This window comes from Herpailurus yagouaroundi, unplaced genomic scaffold (assembly GCF_014898765.1).
Source record: "Herpailurus yagouaroundi ecotype Mexico unplaced genomic scaffold, PumYag 140, whole genome shotgun sequence".
NCBI classification, from domain to species: domain Eukaryota; kingdom Metazoa; phylum Chordata; class Mammalia; order Carnivora; family Felidae; genus Herpailurus; species Herpailurus yagouaroundi.
In genome coordinates this window covers 83,839,822-83,860,297 of record NW_024412395.1, presented here as the reverse complement: position 1 = coordinate 83,860,297, position 20,476 = coordinate 83,839,822, and the positions used below count along the sequence as shown (strand labels likewise).

At 37.3% G+C, this 20,476-nt stretch overlaps 1 protein-coding gene across 1 annotated transcript in view; it reads right to left on the bottom strand.

Annotated features, from left to right (window-relative positions):
- PARD3B (par-3 family cell polarity regulator beta) overlaps window positions 1–20,476 on the bottom strand; it is a 1,026,938-nt gene that overhangs the window by 371,880 nt on the left and 634,582 nt on the right. Inside the window, exon 26 of the mRNA XM_040474679.1 lies at window positions 18,806–18,921. Within this exon, the coding sequence (XP_040330613.1) occupies window positions 18,806–18,921 (116 nt within the window). The remainder of the gene's footprint in view (window positions 1–18,805; window positions 18,922–20,476) is intronic.

The window sequence follows — 20,476 nt, the reverse complement described above, 5'->3', positions numbered from 1 at the left end:
GTAGAGATTATTTAAAAAAATAATAATAAAGATTAAGATCTAAAAGAACTAAGAAATTCTGCCCAACTCATAGAAGGCTCTCTGCACTTCCATCTACTAGCAGTGACCAGAAGCTCGCCACCTTACAGGGGAGAAATGGCAGACATTATTGGCTGGATGACCCAGTGTCACCAACAACTTCATTCTCCTGGCCAACGAAATAAAACTGGAAGTTTGCTGGGCAGCACTCTTTATACAATGTCGGATTTCCTGATATAAAGGGAAAAACGTTGGAATGTGCTATTACCCTCTGCCCTTCCCCCTCTTTTTTTTTTCTTTTTGCCTGGAACATGGGTATGATTGTTGAAGACACAGCACTGGGTGGTAACATTACAGATACAAGGACAAGAGCCAGAAAATCAAGAATGCAAAAAGAAAGGAACATAGGTCTTTGATGGTTCCAGTCAGTCACTGAACTGGCCCCACTCAGATTTCATGTCATATATGACCAATAAACTCCTGTTTATTATACCACTGTTGGTATTCCATTGCAGTGGAATGTGCTCCTGTTTAATACCATTTCAACTGGTAAAGAGTAACTTTCTGTACCTGAAATCTGTTAGTATACATATCATTTTTCCCATAAATATTCTTAACCTGTCTTCTAAGTGATAGTCCTCAATGATAAGAAATCAGCCAATAAAACCCTACATTCCTTTTCCTTTTCAGAGTTAAATATCACCATCTCTTTCTACCATGGACAGGATTACCTGTTTTTTTTAATTCTACTTTAAAATTATTTTACTGCTTCCAATTGATTTCATTCTAGTTGTAAACGTAATATGTATTTCTGTTAGAAGATTTAAAAAGTACAGGAATGTATAAAGATAAAAATTATCCTTGCAACTACCACTAAAGAAAAAACAATGTTAACACTAACATATCTCTATAGTCTTCTCAGCTGATGTTTTATCATTGACATTTTTCATTCATTAAATTGTCTCAAGATTTTTATTGGTTGCATAATGGTCTATTACATCTATTAGTTCAATAGCCTATAATTTCACAAACTCTCTAATTGCTGGGAAATTAAGTTCACTATAGTGAAAAATCCTTAAACTTAAATCTTGATTAAATCTATCTTTCTTTTTCTTTCTTTCTTTCTTTCTTTCTTTCTTTCTTTCTTTCTTTCTCTCTCTCTCTCTCTTTCTTTCCTTCTTTCTTTCTCTCTCTCTTTCTTTCTTTCTTTCTTTCTTTCTTTCTTTCTTTCTTTCTCTCTCGTGGGATAATTCTTCCAAATGGAATTACTGGATAAAAGATAAAAATAGTGCTAATATTCCTTATGGTGGTGCCTTATACAATTACTACACTGCCTTGCAGGTAAGTAGCATAAATTCAAATATCCAACAAACATGTACTGTGATACTGAGACATGTATATTTCAGCATCTGCCAATGTTTGTCAATACCTCAATTTTCTTATTTCCTTGTGAGGTTGAATATATTTCATGCACCTTAGGCAACTAAATTTTTTTGTGTGTGAACTGTCTGAGCAGATACTTTCCCAATTTTGTACTGGAATATTTTCTAGTAACTATTTAGAGCTCTTCATATATTAAAGACATTAATTCTTTGTCAAGTATTTTATAGTTATTCCTTTATTCTCATGAACAACAAAGAACATGTGGATAATAGGGAGTGCTTATTAAAGTGGTGTCTCTTAATCCTATTTCAAGAATGTGGAGTTTCTAAATTAATTAACACTTCAGGATGTGGATTTAAAGACGAACAATGTAGTCCAAAGTGAACTCTTAGGAACATTTCTTAGTTTTACCTGCATTATCTATAGCTAATGTGTTCTCCAACTTAAGAAAAAATATTTTCTCCTTTCACTCAAATAGACTTACATACTTTTCTTATATACCAGCACTTTATCTTCACAATGAAACTTCTAAAACATACTTAGAAAAGTACATGATAATGATACATTGAACACCTGTTTAAGATTATCACATTCTTTTACAGATATTCCCAATCCATTAATGATGAAGCATATTTTCAGTTTTTCCAGTGGGGTGGATGATTAGATTGAGCTGACTTTAGAAATGCGTGCTCTTAATGACCTTGTGACCTAATTTTCAATATAATAACATCTCTAAAATATGGTTTGGTCATGAATAAGCACTGTAAGTACTTTTATAAAGGAATGCAATTTATATATTTAAGGGGCTAGTTAAGAGTTAACTTATACATCAATATCAAGTAGCTATGTTTGGACATTGTACAAATCAGGTTACATGAATATAGGGCATTTTAACGTTCGTCATTTGTCTTAGCATACTAGGCTACAGTAGATTGCACTTGTATTGATAAATTCTTTGATTAAACCTAAATACGAAAATTGCTTTGTGGATAAAAATGTGCATAAATTATGAAGTTGTGATGGATGAGTCTGTACCACATATTTAAACTATGGAGAATATTTTCAATTTATTTTGAGTCGTGTTCTTTGATTCAGGATTTTGTGGAATCACTGTAAGATATTTGCCATGATGACTCCTACTGTGTGACCCAAGGTGAGCAAAATCTCTGAATATTCAGCTTACACAATATTTGTCACAACTCACATGCAATCAAATTGCTCTATAGTAATGTAATTCAATTTCATGTTGCTGCAGGTAAAAGCAAGCAGTTCAAGCATGTTTTGAATATAATTCCCATGGCACTAGGTTTATGCACACACTATACTTATTCCTCTGCAAAGAGATTTATGGAAAATGAAAATGAGATTAATAAATAAGCACCCAGATTTGTTATAAAAATATTTACCTTCAACTTTTTCGAATTCTATAAACAAAAGGAATAACTTAGAATTAGATAATATAAATGATATATATTCCTTGAGATAAAATTAAAAACCAACAAAAGGAAGATAAAAAGGAACACAAAGGGAAAAGAATGTCAGTGATAGAAGACTAAAAAGGGCCACAATCTGATCTAATTAACCCTCTCTAGCAGTGCAAGTGAATTCACATGATCTAAATCAATTATGTCAAGTGATTGCCTAATTTATTCATAGATTCCTCCAATTAGGAAATAAAGCACATAGTCCTTTTCTTTGAGTTTTAAGCAACTGCTTTCACTCTTTTCTATGTAATGAAATTAAAGCCCTTGGCCTTCAACATTTCCTGAGTTTGACTCTTTCCTTAAATCTGTTCATTTCTATGAACCTCCCCCAAACACTTTCAAGTGAACAAAACTAGTTTGGGTACCAAGTGAATGTGAGTGTGGGGTGCTGCTATAGGGTAGACACCCTCCTAAAACATCTTTACCCCTATTCTATTTTTGCTACCCAAACCATTTGTTTACCCTCTTATTCATTTATCCGTTAATTATTTGTTTGCACTTTTATTCATCTGTTCAAACTTCTGATGTAAAAAAAAGGGGGGGGGGACCAGCCTACTTAGTGAAGTTCAGCCAAATGAATCATTGAGATCAATGGGTTTCGGAGACTGCCCCCAGATTGCTCTGACACTGTCCATCCACACCATTCATCTTGGATTCGCTCAGCACCTGCACGTTCTAAGCAGTGAGATGGGTGCTAAAGAAGTAAAAGGTATCGCCTTGAAGAGGCCTGGAGTTTGATTAGAGTGGAAAAAAAAATTCTCAGTGGATACCCAAAAGTGTGTGCAATTCTGAGCTAAACAGAGTGATACCAGTGATAACTGCTTTAGGTATTCTGAGAAAGAGCTGGAACAGGCAAGACTTGAGTAGGTCCTGAACGAAAGATAGAACTTAAAAAGGAGAGAAGAGTGAGCCTTCCGTTTTTTAGAGTTAAGACTGGGAAATTAATAAGCCTCTGTTGAAACAGAAAGGCATCACAGTTGAATGTACCTGAGTTCAAATCCTGGCTCTGCCACTTAGTACCCATGATCCCTCACACAAGTCAATCTCTTTAAGTCCCATATACATCATCTGTAAAATGGCAATAGAATGACCGTGCAAAACCCCATGCCCGGCATACATCAAATGCTCAAACAATTTTAGCTACTACTACGATTACGGTTCCTACTGATGCTTTCTTTTTCCTCTTCTAGATGATAGTCATCATCACTGCCTTGAATGTTGGGGCCGAGGAGTTTAATCTTCTCGCTGCACGCAAAGGGAAGTCAGTGGTTTCTAGCCACTGACCATGCAGTACAATAGCAGAGATTATTTTATTATGCACGTGCTGTTCTTTCTGAGGCACCTGCATGCAGTGAGGCACACGCTCGCTGCCATCAGAGGTTCATTCCTGCTCTGTTACAATACGGCCGGTTCTTTCATCTGCTCTGCAGTCAGTTCCTACTTTTTTAGTGGCTGTGGACACCTCTCTACCTTGGAGGTTCTCTCTCGCGCCGCATCCTGCTTGTCAGGATTGCTCCACATGTCCTAGCTGGTTGGTGACCCTTCCCTCACCCTACTCTGGCTGGTGCAGGTCACCTTTAAACCTCACAGACACAACTCCTCTTTGCCAAGGACACTCCCCAGAGTACCAGTCCCATGAGACGGTGTGTGCTCCAGGTTTCTGTGATCAAATGAGTTTGGGAAACATTGCAAATACTGTATCTTGAAGACTCGTGGAGGCAATCTTAACACCTGACAATATACATAAAACCTATTAAAGGTTGTGAGCAATCTTATGTTTAAAAAGCCTGGTTAACTCAGCGCTTTCCAAACGTACTTGACCATTTTTTACTCTATCATTCAAGTCACTACTAAGCCATCCCATCTATTTTCAGTTACATTTCATGTTCATCTACTTTTATACGAACAAACATATTCTTCATTCTTTGATAAGGCTTCATTACGAGCCTATAGCTTGAGGACTTGGCCATTTGTGATTTTCTGCTCACCTGAGTACACAGAAAGCACTGAGACTATTTACCTGGCAACTACTGATTTAGTAAAGCCTGGAAATAGGAAATCCCTGATGTAACCTATTTTGCACTCCATTTGGATGCTACAATAATTTTTTTTCCAAATTAAAAAAAAATGGGCTGTTTTCTAATTCCTCGGTATACCCTTTCTTTGCCTTTAGGTAATTTCAGCTGGAACCTTTGCAGGTTCTCACAATTCTTCTAAGACAATCCTCAAGTGCTTGGGGATTATGCCAGTTACTTTCTGGATCAGCAGAGGGTAGATCAGCTATTCCCAGCTCACGCGAAACCATCACTCTTGATTAGTCAATTTCCAATTTGATCTCTGTTTTAATTTTCACTCCAATTTTAATACTTTCATTGAATAGAGTTCCTAGTACCCTTCTCTTATGAACACTAGAAACCAAGTGGGTATTGAAATATTAGCCTTTCCAGTCTTATTTCCTTTCTCCTCCACTTGTAGAAATGTATGAATGTTGTACTGAAGATTCTTGGCCAGTGTCTTTTTTTTTTTTTTTTTTTTTAATATCTAGACATTTGTACCTCTTAATCCTCTTCACCTATTTTATTCATCTTCCCACCCACCTCCCCTTTGGCAACTGCCAGTTCATTTTCTGTATTTATGAGTCATTTTTTTTTTTTTTTACATTCCATGTGTAAATAAAATCATATGGTATTTGCCTTTGTCTGACTTATTTCACTGAGCATAATACCCTCTAGGTTCATCCATGTTGTTGCAAATGGCAATCTTATTCATTTTCTGGCTGAGTAATATTCTATATGTATACATACCACATCTTCTTTATCCATTCATCTATCAATAGGCACTTAGGGTGCTTCTATATCTTGGCTATTGTAAATAATGCTGCAATAAACACAGGGGAGCATGTATGTTTTAAAAATCTGTGTTTCCATTTTGTATGGGTAAATACCCAGTAGTGGAATTACTGGATTATATCGTACTTCTATTTTTAATTTGGTTTGGGAATTTCCATACTGTTCTCCAAAGTGGTAGTACCAATTTCTACTAATTAGCACCAATTAGCACTAATTCCTACTAACATTGCATGAAGGTTCCTTTTTCTCCATACCCTTGCTAACACTTGTTATTTCTTGTCTTTCAGACAGTGGCCATTCTGACTTGTGTGAGGTGATAACTCATTGTGCTTTTAATTTGCATTTATTTCCCTGATGATTAGTGATGTTGAACATCTTTTCATGTATATGTTGGCCATCTTGAGTCTTCTCTGAAAAAAAAAAAGTCTATTCATGTCCTCTGCCCATTTCGTAATTGGTTTGATTTTTTTGTTTGTTTGTTTTTTGGTGTTTTTTTTTTTTGTTTTTTTTTTGGTTTTTTTTTTTGGTATTGCATTGTAGAAGTTCATTATATATTTTGGATATTAACCTCTTACTGGCTATGCCATTTGCAAATATCTTCTCTTATTCAGTAGTTTGCCTTTTTGTTTTGTTGATGGTTTCCTTTGCTGTGAAAAAACTTTTTAGTTTGGTTCAGTAACAATAGTTTACTTTTTATTTTGTTTTCCTGGCCTGAGGAGACATACCATAAATATGTCACTAATGTTGATGTCCAAGAGATTAGTGCTTATGTTTTCTTTTAGGAGTTTCAGGTCTTACATTTAGGTCATTAATCAATTTTGAATTTATTGTTGTGTATGGTGTAAGTGGTCTAGTTTTCTCAACACCATTTATTGAAGAGACTGTCCTTTCCCTGTTGTATAGTCTTTCCTCTTTTGTCATAAATTGACCATGTAAGCTTGGGCTTATTCACTGATCTGTGTCTTTTTTTGTGCCAGTACCATACTGTTTTGATTACTACAGCTTTGTAGTGTATCTTGAAATATGGGATTGTGATACCCCCAGTTTTGTTCTTCTTTCTCAAGATTGCTGTGGTTACTTGGAATCTTCCACACAAACTGTAGGATTATTTGTTCTAGTTCTGTGAAAAATTCAATTGGAAATTTAGTAAGTGTCGCACCAAATCTGTAGATTGCCTTCGGTAGTATCGACATTTTAACAATATGAATTCTTCTAATCCATGAGCCCGGAATGTCTTTCCATTTGTGTCATCTTCAATTTCTTTCATCAATGTCTTACAGATTTCAGAGTATAGGTCTTTCACCTCCTTGGTTAAATTTATTTCTAAGTATTTTATTTCCTTTCCAATATCTTTATTCATTTATTATTTCCATATACATCCCTAATCTCTCAAACTTTGTTCATGAGACTATACTAGAGGTAACCTAGAAATAACATATTGTGTCATTACTGATATGTGTCAATTATTTAGAACACTATTTGGCACACAGAAAGCACTCACTAAATGTGTAAGGAAGGAAGGAAGGAAGGAATGCATAAATTTTACAAGAGACAAAGTATTTTTCCAAGTGTTTAACAAATTTTCAGTCTTATAAAAAAATAGAGTGTTTCTGGTGATGCCCACCTTTGTACTAATATATTCTAAATCTGCCATAATCAATGTATATAAAGTGCACACACACACACACACACACACACACACACACACACACACTGACTTACCCTGGATTAAGCACTTTTTATGATAAGTAAGTCTAAACTCTGGCTTTGCCTCCTCTGATTCATGTTTAGGTAGACATTTTTCTAAGCATTTAATGAAATTCACAAATGTATTAATTAATATGTACTTTGGAGTGGATAACATTCTTAGCTTTAGGAAATTAAAAGCAAAATATCTATTTTCCCCTATGAGCAAGAGTTGAGATTTGACCTTTAATATAGAATAACATTTTACTTTCAAAAAGTGATTATTTAATTTAGAAATTTTCAGCCTTACAGAGGAAATGCTCAGATGGTTTGCAATAGAAAATACACAATCAGGGGCGCCTGGGTGGCGCAGTCGGTTAAGCGTCCGACTTCAGCCAGGTCACGATCTCACGGTCCTTGAGTTCGAGCCCCGCGTCAGGCTCTGGGCTGATGGCTCGGAGCCTGGAGCCTGTTTCCGATTCTGTGTCTCCCTCTCTCTCTGCCCCTCCCCCGTTCATGCTCTGTCTCTCTCTGTCCCAAAAATAAATAAATGTTGAAAAATAAAAAATAAAAAAAAAAGAAAATACACAATCAAAAAATATATGAAAAATGTGTAGCCACAGGAGTAATTTTAAGTGTAAAATTAAAAAATCATATAAAATTGGTGAAAGTCACAAAAATGACTCCCAGATTCTTCCACATACTACTGATAAGAACAAAAGTGCTTTTCTGGAGGGTAAGAGGTCATTGATATCAAAAGCCTTAAATATTTATACACTATTTGGCCAAGAAATGATACTTATAGAAATATATAATGATAAAATAATCATGATTGTTTACAAAATTTTATGCACCTGCAGGCTCAATTCATTGACATTTCTGAGTGAAGAATTGGAAATGACTCTTCTGGCCAAATGATATAACATTAAGCGGATAAATCGGGCTACATTTACTCAAGAGCAAACTTTACAATGAAAAAATATTATAGAGGCAGAGACACAGAGAATAATATCCAAGCTAGGTAGTTCTGAAAGGACACAAATCTGTGAAAAGCACCTGTTCAGTACAATGACTTTTGGGGAAAATTAGAATATAAACATATGAATATGTATATATGAGAAAAAAAATACACAAGACTAAACATCTTTGCTTTTTAGAGAGCTGCAACTGCTGCATGTAAAAATGAGATAGTTGTACTTCCCTATAGTCATTTTAGTGTCCACAGGAAATATTGCCACTAATAAATATTTATCACTCAAAATAGCACTCATAAGAGATAATCATAACACCGCCAAACTCCAACTAACATATACTTATATATTTAAATTTTTTTTTCAGTTTATTTATTTATTTTGAGGGAGAGAGAGAGAGCACGAACAGAGGAGGGGCAGAGAGATAGAGAGAAAGAATCCCAAGCAGGCTCCACGCTATCAGAGTAGAGCCCAGTGTGGGGCTCAAACTCACGAATTGTGAGATCATGACCTAAGTGCAGATCAAGAGTCAGATGCTTGGGGCGCCTGGGTGGCACAGTCGGTTAAGCGTCCGACTTCAACCAGGTCACGATCTCACGGTCCTTGAGTTCGAGCCCCGCGTCAGGCTCTGGGCTGATGGCTCGGAGCCTGGAGCCTGTTTCCGATTCTGTGTCTCCCTCTCTCTCTGCCCCTCCCCCGTTCATGCTCTGTCTCTCTCTGTCCCAAAAATAAATAAAAACGTGGAAAAAAAAATAGTTTAAAGAGTCAGATGCTTAACCTACTGAGCCACCCAGGCGCCCCAAACACTCATACATTTTATGCAACATTTGTTATACTGTGTTTAATTGTATATTTCTATATAATGTTTTTAGCTAATGAAACTCTCGCTTCAGAACAACTAAAATGGATATGGTTCATATTTGTAAGGAAAATTTAAATGCTTTGTTCCATTCTTTGAATAGTGTTCTTAGCATCATATTTTTATGAAGATATTCTTATATTAGTACAAAAGTTCCATAAAAAGGAACAGAGAATTTCATTTAAATATGAACAATGATTTAGAAAACAAAGACAATTGATAATAAAAGATTCATGTTTGGCTTCATTTAACATGCTTGTATGTATCTGAGATGTAGAGTCTCAATTGAGGTACAAAATATATAGAAGAAAGCACTTCATGTACTAATGCAAGTTTCAAGAGGGGCCCAGGAAATTTTAGTTCTAAAGGATAAGGCAGTTTCTCCATTGATCAAGATTTCCCGCCAGAGCACAAATAATGCTCTAAATAGATAGAGGCTAATTTAATAAAGATCTACATGGGTTACTGATGTAATATCATTAGTTAAGGTTCAATTACAAACATTTCCAAACTTTATGAAGTTTCTTTGTATCTCTTGTGGGAAAGTAGACCTTTGGGCTCCTCTTCCAGACACTGAATTTTTATTTTTTTCAGACACTGAATTTTTAAATTATCTACATATTCCTCCAGGCAATGTCCTAGGTTAAGAAGATAGAAGTGTTGTGTAAAACCACATGACAACATCTGAGACCATTTGTGACCCTGCAATTGGATGAAGGACCTGCATGTGAAATCCGTAGGTAACCTTTTCTCCACGTTTTCACAGTATTTACTTGAAGAGAATTTACTTCCATCAACAGTTCCAGTCAACCACCAATTGCAAGAAAAACGTGGGGGGGATGTACAGTCTCACTTGCAATATTACCACTAACATTACCCTTTCCCTGAAGCTGCTGCTACTCAGCAGCCCTGAATCCCTTATGTCCTAGGTCTCAGGTTAAGTATTTAAAAAAAAAATTTTTTTTTAACGTTTATTTATTTTTGAGACAGGGAGAGACAGAGCATGAGCAGGGGAGGGGCAGAGAGAGAGAGGCAGACACAGAATCCAAAGCAGGCTCCAGGCTCTGAGCTGTCAGTACAGAGCCCGACGTGGGGGTCCAACTCACGGACCAGGAGATCATGACCTGAGCTGAAGTCTGACGCTTAACCAACTGAGCCACCCAGGGGCCCTGGTTTTCTTGACGTTTTGAAAGAACCCTGCTTTAGCTGGCAGTGCTATAACCTGTGTGTGAAGTCAGTTATTCCAAGTTTGCCTTACTTGTTCTCCTTTTCTTACCAGAGACATCTCCTAGAATGCAGCCTGACCTTTGATACCTAATTTCTGTTAAATTCATTTAACTTGTTTTCATCTAGCCACCCACTTCACTTATAACCTGTGTGGTTAACTATATAAACATATTAAGATGCACTAAAAAATAAAAAGAACTTACATCCCTTATCAAAAACTGAAAAATAAACTATGGTCTCTTTTCCACAATGCTGGTGAATTTTATATTTGTGTTTCTATTTTTTCCTTGCATACCAAATATACTGTAAACCAGAGTTCAGTTTTTTTTTATCATTATTATAGATGTCATAGATGTCAACGCCTGTAAACGTGTTACATCTTCTGGTATGGCTTATCATCACCTGATGTATTTGGGGTGCAGATTCAATTTTAAGCAGATTTGAGCTTTTCTTCTCTTTAAAAAAAATTTTTTTTTAATGTGTGTTTATTTTTGAGAGACAGACAGAGCATGGGCAGGGGAGGGGCAGAGAGGGAGACACAGAATTCAAAGCAGGCTCTAGGCTCTGACCTGTCAGCACAGAGCCCAATGCGGGGCTTGAACTCACGAACCACAAGATCATGACCTGAGCTGAGGTTGGACAGTCACACACCTCAGCCACCCAGGCACCCCGCAGATTTGAGTTTCTCAACAGTAGCTGTGAAAATACCTGGGGAGGCTTCTCATACACTTCCTAAGACATCACTCCTCTTCCAGGAGGCATTCTACCCTGTTTTTGTCTCTATTAAAATACGGTACCCAGACTTTTTTTTTATAATTTTTTTTTTCATGTTTGTTTATTTTTGAGACAGAGACAGAGCACGAGCAGGGGAGGGGCAGAGAGAGAGGGAGAAACAGAATCCGAAGCAGGCTCCAGGCTCTGAGCTGTCAGCACAGAGCCCGACACGGGGCTCGAACCCACGAACTGTGAGATCATGACCTTAGCTGAAGTCAGACACTCAACCGACTGAGCCACCCAGGCGCCCCAATACGGTACCCAGACTTAAGTGCAGTGCTACAGATGTATTAGGATGAGACCAGAGTCCAGGGAAACTGTTGTCTTCCTTGATCTGCCAACACAGAACTACCTTTGGGGTTGGCCATATCAGGCAAGCAGCTAAAAACCAGGGCCTCCTCGGTAACTATTATTACACCAGGCCTCCTAAATCGTACACGTGTACAATTGATTTCTTTGAGCCTGACCTTAGGACGTTATCTTTATGTTTCACCACTCTCTCCAAAAAAGCCTCACCTCTCCCCAGTCTTCATCTCTATCTAAATTTGGCTTCAGAGACATCACCTCTATGCGAAATTTTATGTTGTTTTTTTTAACTTCTGTACAACTTTATTGTCTACTTACCCTATGAGAATGAAAACACCACAAGAGAGAAGCTTTTGTCTCATTCACCCAGGATATTGCCTGGGATATAATGAAGAGCCAACAAATATCTGTTAGATGGATGTGTCAGTCTTCGTTAAGTTCTACCTTCTTCAATTCTGGAGAAATTGCTTAGATGCAAATATTGTCAATCTAACATATCACCCAATTCTCTGAGGCAGCACCTACTGAAAATTTGGTAAGGACGCCTTTCAAACCTTCACCCAAGTTACACGGGTCCACTGTTCATCAAATTCTGTTTAGGATATAACGAGAAGCACCAAGTACAGAATCCTGTATGTTATTGAATTCCTTTCAGAAAGACAATAAGCCTTAATTAGCACATTTTGGGAAAGGGCATGCCAATGCTCCTCCCTACTTTCCTGTATAATTTGGCCCATAAGTCCTGATCAAAAATCGAAATGCCATTAGAAAGATCAAAGTCAATGATAACATTTCCCTGAATTATCAGTCTAGAGATGAAATCAACAAGGAAAGGAGACCTCGGTTGTGTTAGAGACCCCCTCTCTAAAAGAGACCTGTGACCACCACTTTGTCTTTTCCTCTTTTCATTGCACAAACATGGCAATTCTTTGAGGACTGGCGTTGAGATCAGCAGTTTCACCAGTTGCTTCTGGAATTCATCATCTTTGTGAAAACTGGTCATTTGCTTCCTGTTCTCCGGTGCGAGGCCTACTCTTGGTAATTTCTAATGGTCGGGGACAGTCGTTTTATGAGCACGATCCTCTTAGCGAGCAGGAATATAAACTGCCTACTTCCATTCGCTGGCAGACATGGCTTTCCAGTTTGAACATCACTCTCTTGTGTGCATGAAGATAAAATTAACACAGGAACCGGGTGGCTATGTGTTCCACCTGACAGCTGTTAGGTGCTCTAAACAATGGGCCCCTCACACACTTTCTTCCTCGTGCTCTAAAAATAGCCTGGCTGTCTAACTCTTACAGGTTTTGCAAGCTTCGAGCAGCTGTTCAGCTCTTCCTGCATTTATTCTTGTAGATGGCTGTTACGCGCTCTCGCTTTCCTTTGTCTTTTTAACCATTTGCTTTTCTCCTCTCCACAGCCAAGGTTATCTTGGCAACTTCTCCAAGCAGCCCCCCTAGTATCTTTAGATGCCTCTCCCTTTTCTTCCTCTTGGAGATAAGTTATCATCATAATGTCAGACTTTCCTCTAGGGGATCTTTCCTTAACTCTTGGGTTTTCCTTTCCTGTTAGACTTTCTATCTAGGTACACGCAACAAACACCATTTCTCTTGTTTTCTACTGAAGCCTCGGTGTTTAATTTATTTCCTGGCACACAATAGGCACGCAACAAACATTTATTTAATGAATGATAAACATTTTCTGCAATTCCTTAATTTTGACTTCTGAAATGTAAGGCATACACCTGACTATGTCCTTGTACTCTTCCTGGTCTTTGAGAGATAGTTAGCAGGCACTTTCTTTTAGTGTTACCATGAATCCTTCCTTACCAACCAAGTTTCTGTTTTTGTGTTTGTTTTTCTTTTAGCGAGTCACTTATAACTTAAACAGTAGTACTCGATTCGGCTTTCATGGTCTTCAGGGGTATTGCTTATTGATGGACAATGAAGATGATCCATGGATATACATACACATTTATGGTAAGATATATATTAATATATTACATGGCATACATAATATATAGTGGCAGATAAACCGTCATCACAAATATCTGAACATACAGTTTTATACACATTCTGTGTATTTAGTGTTCAGGATTCTTGTCTTATTGCAAAGAATTCATATGGAACTACCTTGCTGTACAAAAAAAAAAAAAATTTAGTGACAGCGATGAGGATTTGGGGTGGGGAGGCTTTGGGGAGCCTTGATTCTCCACCCACCTCTGGGCACCTGCAGACGTGGGCCAGGCAGCTAGCCTTGTGAGGGAGTGGGGAGCCGAGGCTGCCCTGAGTCCCTGTGGACACTTGCACACACAGGCCCAAAAAATAATTTTAAGAAGAAATTAGTAGAGTGGGTTTAATGAACTTTTTGCATGCCCATCTTCAGTCTGATGTTAGAGATACCTAACTACTCTGAAAGGAATGTCTGACATGTATGAAAGCGTTATATTCAAAACATGACACAAATATTTACTTACCTTTGTTGGTATTAGAAATCAGCCTATTTATAATTTCCTTCCACTGTGGGCATCTACGAACATTTTCTATCTTAAAAAAGTTGAGAACCAGCAAATAACAGAAAAGTACAAGCGCTGAATTACAGATCTTGGAAGAAAATCAGGCAATTTATATATCATCTTGATTTTAGGGAGAGTTCATCCAAGGCACATGTACTTTTGTAAGAGACTACGGGACATGGAATGCTAACAATCTTCATTGTCAGTGAACTTCCTAAACTTGTGTCTGAATGTCTCAGGCCTCACTTTCAGCTCATTTCCTCTTATTGAACAGAGGCAGGACAGCTGGCCAGCATCTAGCATCTGCACTGTCCTCAGTCTTCCCTAACTGAGTTACGGACCACGCTTCTGAAATGGGAGAAGGCCAATTTGAAACAAAAGTAAAAACTCTCAAAAAAAAAAAAAATCTTGTGGGAAATCACATTTTTAACTGAACTTTGAATGGGCCTATAGATTAGGTCAGGGGACGGGCCAAAACACTGAAGTGCTGTCCCTTGAACAATTCAGATTCATTCTTAGATAGTATTACAGGGTCATAAAACACCAGGCTTGGAAATTAAAGATGTTTATGTCTCATCAGAAAGTCTTTGACTGTAACTCTCTGGCATACTGCCAAAAGGGCAGCTCTTTGGGGGAAAACCCTATGCCAAAGGCCAAAGAGGCAGCTGTGTTATTCAGCTCCTGAGAGCTTCCAACTCAGCACCCACACAAGCTCAATTATGAGCAAATTAAAGGGATCCAGACTGAACATAGTAATTCTGGTAATTTAAATAAATAGAGGAAAGTCTACAATTAGTAGGAAAAGACTGATTTTCTGGAAAACCCAGAAAATGACACCCTAACCCCTTTGAATAAGCATAGTTACATCCAATTATTTAAAAATAAATTTCCTTTTATTCATCATTTTAATCATTCTGATCTGACTTAAAAGTGGCCACATGCATGCCAGCAAAAGTATTCCCAAAATAGAGGCAGAATAGCCTCAAAAAAAAAAAAAATCTATACTGGCTATATAGGACTTAATGACATTGAGTAGAATTGTAATCACAGTTTTATATCTACATTTTAGAGCACATAGATAATGTACAATTCATGTCTACCTTTTTTAGTGCAGAGAAAAACTGAAAGTAATTCAGAAAGAACAGAGATTGAATATTGGGGAATCTATTAATATAACTCACTATGTTAATAGAATAAAGAACAAAATACACATGGTCGTTCTGTATAGATCTTTAAAAATCACTTAATAAAATTAAACATCAGCTACGGATTAAAAAAAATGAGCAAATGAACTTTTTAAGAAGCTAGGAATACGAGGAAATTTATTTAACTTGATAAAAACATTTCTTCTATCAGGAAGCATCAGCAAAGTCATAATTAATGGACACAGGCATGTAGTATGCACATACACAGTGGAAGCATTCTTGTTTAACGTTTAAGTTCATTTTGATAAGCTGATCTAAATAAAGTTCATGTGGAAGAATAAATATATATGAGGAGCCAAACTGATTTTACCAAAGAAGAAAAATCAGAGGAAGTTTTTCCTAATAAGTTATCAGAATACAACGAAATAGCATGATAACATAAACAAGGTGACACTGGCATGGAATAAATATGTCAATAGAATATGTCTAGAAACTGACCAATGTATGCAAGGAAACTTAGTATTCAATGTTATTACATTCTGAATTAATGGGGACAGGATGTAACAGTCAATACATGTCATGAATAATTCACCTATTATCACAAATAAACATTTTTCTGCTTCATTCACTGTGGATAAATATATTACAGATTGGTAAACATTTTTAAAAAAGCCTTTAGGGCACCTGGGTGGCTCAGTCAGTTAAGCGTCTGGCTCTTGATTTCGTCTCAGGTCAAATGCTTCATGAGTTCAAGCCTCCCATAGGGCTCTGTGCTGACAGTATGGAGCCTGCTTGGGATTCTCTCACTCCCGCTCTCTCTCTGCCCCTCCCTGTTTGCTCACTCGCTCTCTCTCTCTCAAACTAAATAAATAAACTTAAAAAAAAAAAGGCTTTAAAAGTACAAGAAGAAAACAATGTGGCAAGTATAAAGCCTAAAGGTCATGAAAATGGAAATTTTTTACTCTGAGACTAAAATGTTTTTTATTGTAAAGGATATCACAATCAAACTAAGAAGGCAAATAATAGACTGCAAGAAATTCTTTGCAACATACGTAACAACTTTCTAAAGATAAAAAAAATTAAGAAATGGAAATATTTTTGGCAAAGGATATAAATAGGTATAATCATAGAATATAAAAGACAAAAGGACCCTCCAAAAAAAGCCCCAAACCAAAAAAACTCCCCAAACTCTCAATCCCAACTTCAGTCAAAAAGGGAAAAGTAAATTGTCAATTCAGATGCACTCATAAAACACAATACAACTACTATAAAGAAACACAACACACAACACACACACACACACATACATGGATGATGCAGCGAATAGAATGCTGCGTATACATAGCAAACTATTTTTAAATCATGTTTGTATCTGGAGATGAGGTGGCTTCTTTCTCATAAGAGTTGTCTGTCTTTTGAAACGTAAGTGAAGTAAATGGAACTCACTCACCTTTAAAATAACTTGAACATAATATGCAAGTTAAAATACTAGCTTAGACTCAACAGCAAAAATGAAATAAAAACAAAGAAGGTACTAATGGGGACTGTCAGCCTTCAAAGATTCCTGCAGACTTTGTCAAGGAGAACTAACCAACAAAAATTACAAGATAAATAAAAGGTTTTCTCTTTTTAATTTTGTACCATAAGAAATTGCCATTTTTCCAGGTCCAAAAGAGCCAAATAGCATTAATTGGAGATTCAGCCTTAAAACCTTAGGATTGATTGATTACTTATTTTTCACTTTGGAAGATTGGACCTCGATCCTGCTATCCTACAAGGAGAGCCAGCAACTTTTTTAGTAAATATATTAATTCCTTACTTTGGCCCAGTGCTATTTATAAAAAACTAAACAACATTCTTTTCACCTAATCAAACAGGAAAGACACTTCCAAATGTTTACCATTCTGATATCATCTGAGTTTATTCACTAAGAAAACCAACACATCTATTGAGCTCATTCAATTGTTCTGGGGAGAGGGCTCAGAAAGCCTCTAGAATGTTGACCCTTGGAGCCCTCTGCAAGAGTCTTAGCTTTAAATTGGCATTTACTGGAAGAGATCAAGCTTTGATGGTATATGAAATAGTTTTTTTTTTTTTTAACCATATTTTACTACTTCTGCTGTGTGGTGCATTTAAGCCAATGTTTTGGCACTTAGGTCCTGAAGTAAATAGCTCATGACCTCTGCCCAATTATGTAAACTGAACAAACAGTACTGCTATTTTCATTTATGGTATAATTACAGTAGAATGCAATGAGTGACCGCCATACATATTTTCGAAGGGCTATTTCAATTTAAAAAAGAAAACTTCTCAAAGTTTTCAGTAATAAAAAATATACGCAGAAATACCGTTTCTGGCTATGACATTCATTTTCCCCATGGAGAAATTAGAAAGATACAATAAAAATACTTATCAAGCATTTTATAAAAATCAAGTTTTCCTCAAATTATTAATAATAACCTTGGTCACTGTCACACATTATTCCTTTGGTTTGTCAAAGGTTCACCCTCAGAAAATCCCCTATTCCGGCCAGTGCTCAGGATTTCTATCCCTCTCTCACTGTAGGTGGTTAGAACAAATGTATCCTAGTGACCTAGTTAATTTATAGAAAATGGAATCAATTTCCCTTGTTTCATCCTGACTGAACGTTTTTTCTGGACTTACTTGTGTAACAGATAAGCACTATTTATCAGATGGCTTGGTGGAGCACAAAGTTTTGATTATTTTATACTCTTATCGCTACTAATGAAATATGCAATATGCCTCAAAAAAATTTGCAAAGCATGGCCTGCGAGCACCCAGCAGCAATGAATATTTCCTGAGGATTTATTTTGCACGGACACCCTTCTCTCAGAATCGTTTCTCTCCAAGTGCCTATGAGGGCACAGCAATGTTCTTGGGTGTCTGAGCTGTCTTCCGGGTTCCCACATCCTAGGACCTGGAGAACACAATTTGCAGGGGCCCTTGCTCTGCCCTAGCACCCAAAAGTCACCCAGAAATTCCCTGCAGAGCTTGGAAACTCAATGAGGTTGTGCAGGCATGGACCCAAGGTACCCTGACACCCTCGATCTGGCAAACCCAGAGACCCTTTTTTCCCTTCAGTGTTAACAGTGTCTGGAGATGGGCATTTAAAGAGACAAGGCTTCCTCATTGCTGCTATCCCTAGCCACTGTACATGGAGATGGGCAACCCTTTAGAGGATTCATTTAACCACACTATCTTCCCAGACCCTGCAACAGGTGCATACGTGAGAAATGCAAAGGCTCTGGCGGAAGTGAGAGTACAAATACAGAGGCAGGTGACTTACTGGTGCCTATGGTATTCTGACCATCTGGAAGGAATAATCCTATTGTTCTGACCTCTATGAACCACTTTATAAAAAATATCATTTCTCTCTCTCTTTTAAAAAGGGGTAATTACAATTAGATGGTGAGAGGAGACAGGGAGATGGGATGACCACTAGCCCCTCCTCCAGGCTTCAGCAGACTTTGCCCCCTAAGGTTGGAGCTGAAGAAACAAAGGGAGGACATTCGGGAAGACAGATGGGCTGAGGCTGGAGTGCTGACCTGCATGTCACTGGCCCTCACTTACCAAGGTCCATGCTCTTTGAGGCTTTCAGATTCATTGATTCAGGCTGCCTGGCCGGTGTCACGGATCTGAAGTGGGTGTGCTGATCTGGAAAATACACTGCCGAATCCACCCCAGAGCTATGGAAAGAAGCCACATGCCATATTTAGATTTAGAGTAAAAAAAAAAAAATTTTTTTTCTCCTTTGGTAAAGGAAGCAGTTGTCATTTTGAACACAGCCCCTCCTCATTCCCCCTATAGTTCCCAACCATGTATTTGCAACGAATTCTTGAATCTCAGGTTGCTTTCATGAGATGTAGCAGCTCTATTTTTAAGTATTTTATCACACTCCACAATTTAAATAAAATATTCTCTGGCTAATATCATGTTTTCCTCTTCACTGATTTCTGCTAATTGGGATCCTGCTGTACAATATAGAACTTTCAGTGGGAAAGGCGAGCCTGGAATGAACTGGCGCTTCAAAGGAGGTCACTGGATATTAGCAGAGCCTGAGAGCAGGTTAAGAGATTTCCGTGGGCTAAGCATGCCCTTCCTTTAAAAACAAGTGAAAGGGTTGCATCCTTTAGAGAAAACCATCCTGTTGAAAGACTGATGGCCGCAGTAGTTTGGTTTTCTACTTTATTTAGGTCTATTTCCTAAAACTAATGTTAATACTGAGCAAATAGTCTGCTCATCGATAATATAAAAAGGAAATAACAGGAAAAGCACGCTTGACGATTTAGACACAAGATACATTAAATGCCCATTATAGGCTTCCTAGTACTTGTAGTCCGTCTCAAATAACTCTATTTCTGCTAAATATTTTATTTATTTTTGCTTGAGGTTGAAAGGGATTATATAAGGGAATTGCAGACAATGCCTTATTTCGTGGTTAGAAAAGAAATCATATTTATAAATTTTATAAATTAAATTATAGCTGCTTTCTCCCTTGGTATTATCATATATTTAGAAAGTTAATATGGTGGCTCATTTCAACATAGCTTTATTCTAATTTTAAACACAGTGAAACCCAAATCAAGTATCTGATAAATCTGAAAGTACGGAGTGAGGTTGAGGTTTCAAACAGTTGGGATTTGACACTTTATGTGAACAATAAAACAACAACAAAAAATGAACTGTTAGGTATGAGAATCCTAAAATGTACAGGGGACCTCAATTTCTTAACCAAATATTCCAAAATGAGTTTAATCTTTTCCTGAAACTCATTAGTTATGCACATTCAATACTGCCTTGCAGGAATATTAAAATTAAAATGCAGCCATAATACTATTGCTGAGTTAATGGGTGAACCTCCATTATTGTAATACAGTGGGTAGCTTAAGGAAGCACCTATGACAGGCGCAGAGCACAGAGCTCAAGACCACAGATGCCAGAGCTGGTCTGCTTAGTTCCAAATCCTGGCTCTGCTCCTGATGAGTTGTGGGACCCGGCCACATAATGGGACCTCTCTGTGCTTCAATTTCCTTATGTATAAAATGGGTATAATTACACTCCCTGCCTCATGCGTTTACTAAGAGATACAATGAGTTTGGAAAGAAATTTGTAAAGTAAGGAGAAGAGATTCTGGCACAGAGTAAGTGGCAAAGAAGTATTTAGGAAACAAATAACCAGGTAAGCAAATAGACCACTCTTGCTGCCCAAATGACTGTAAATTTTTGCTTTTCGGGTTACCTA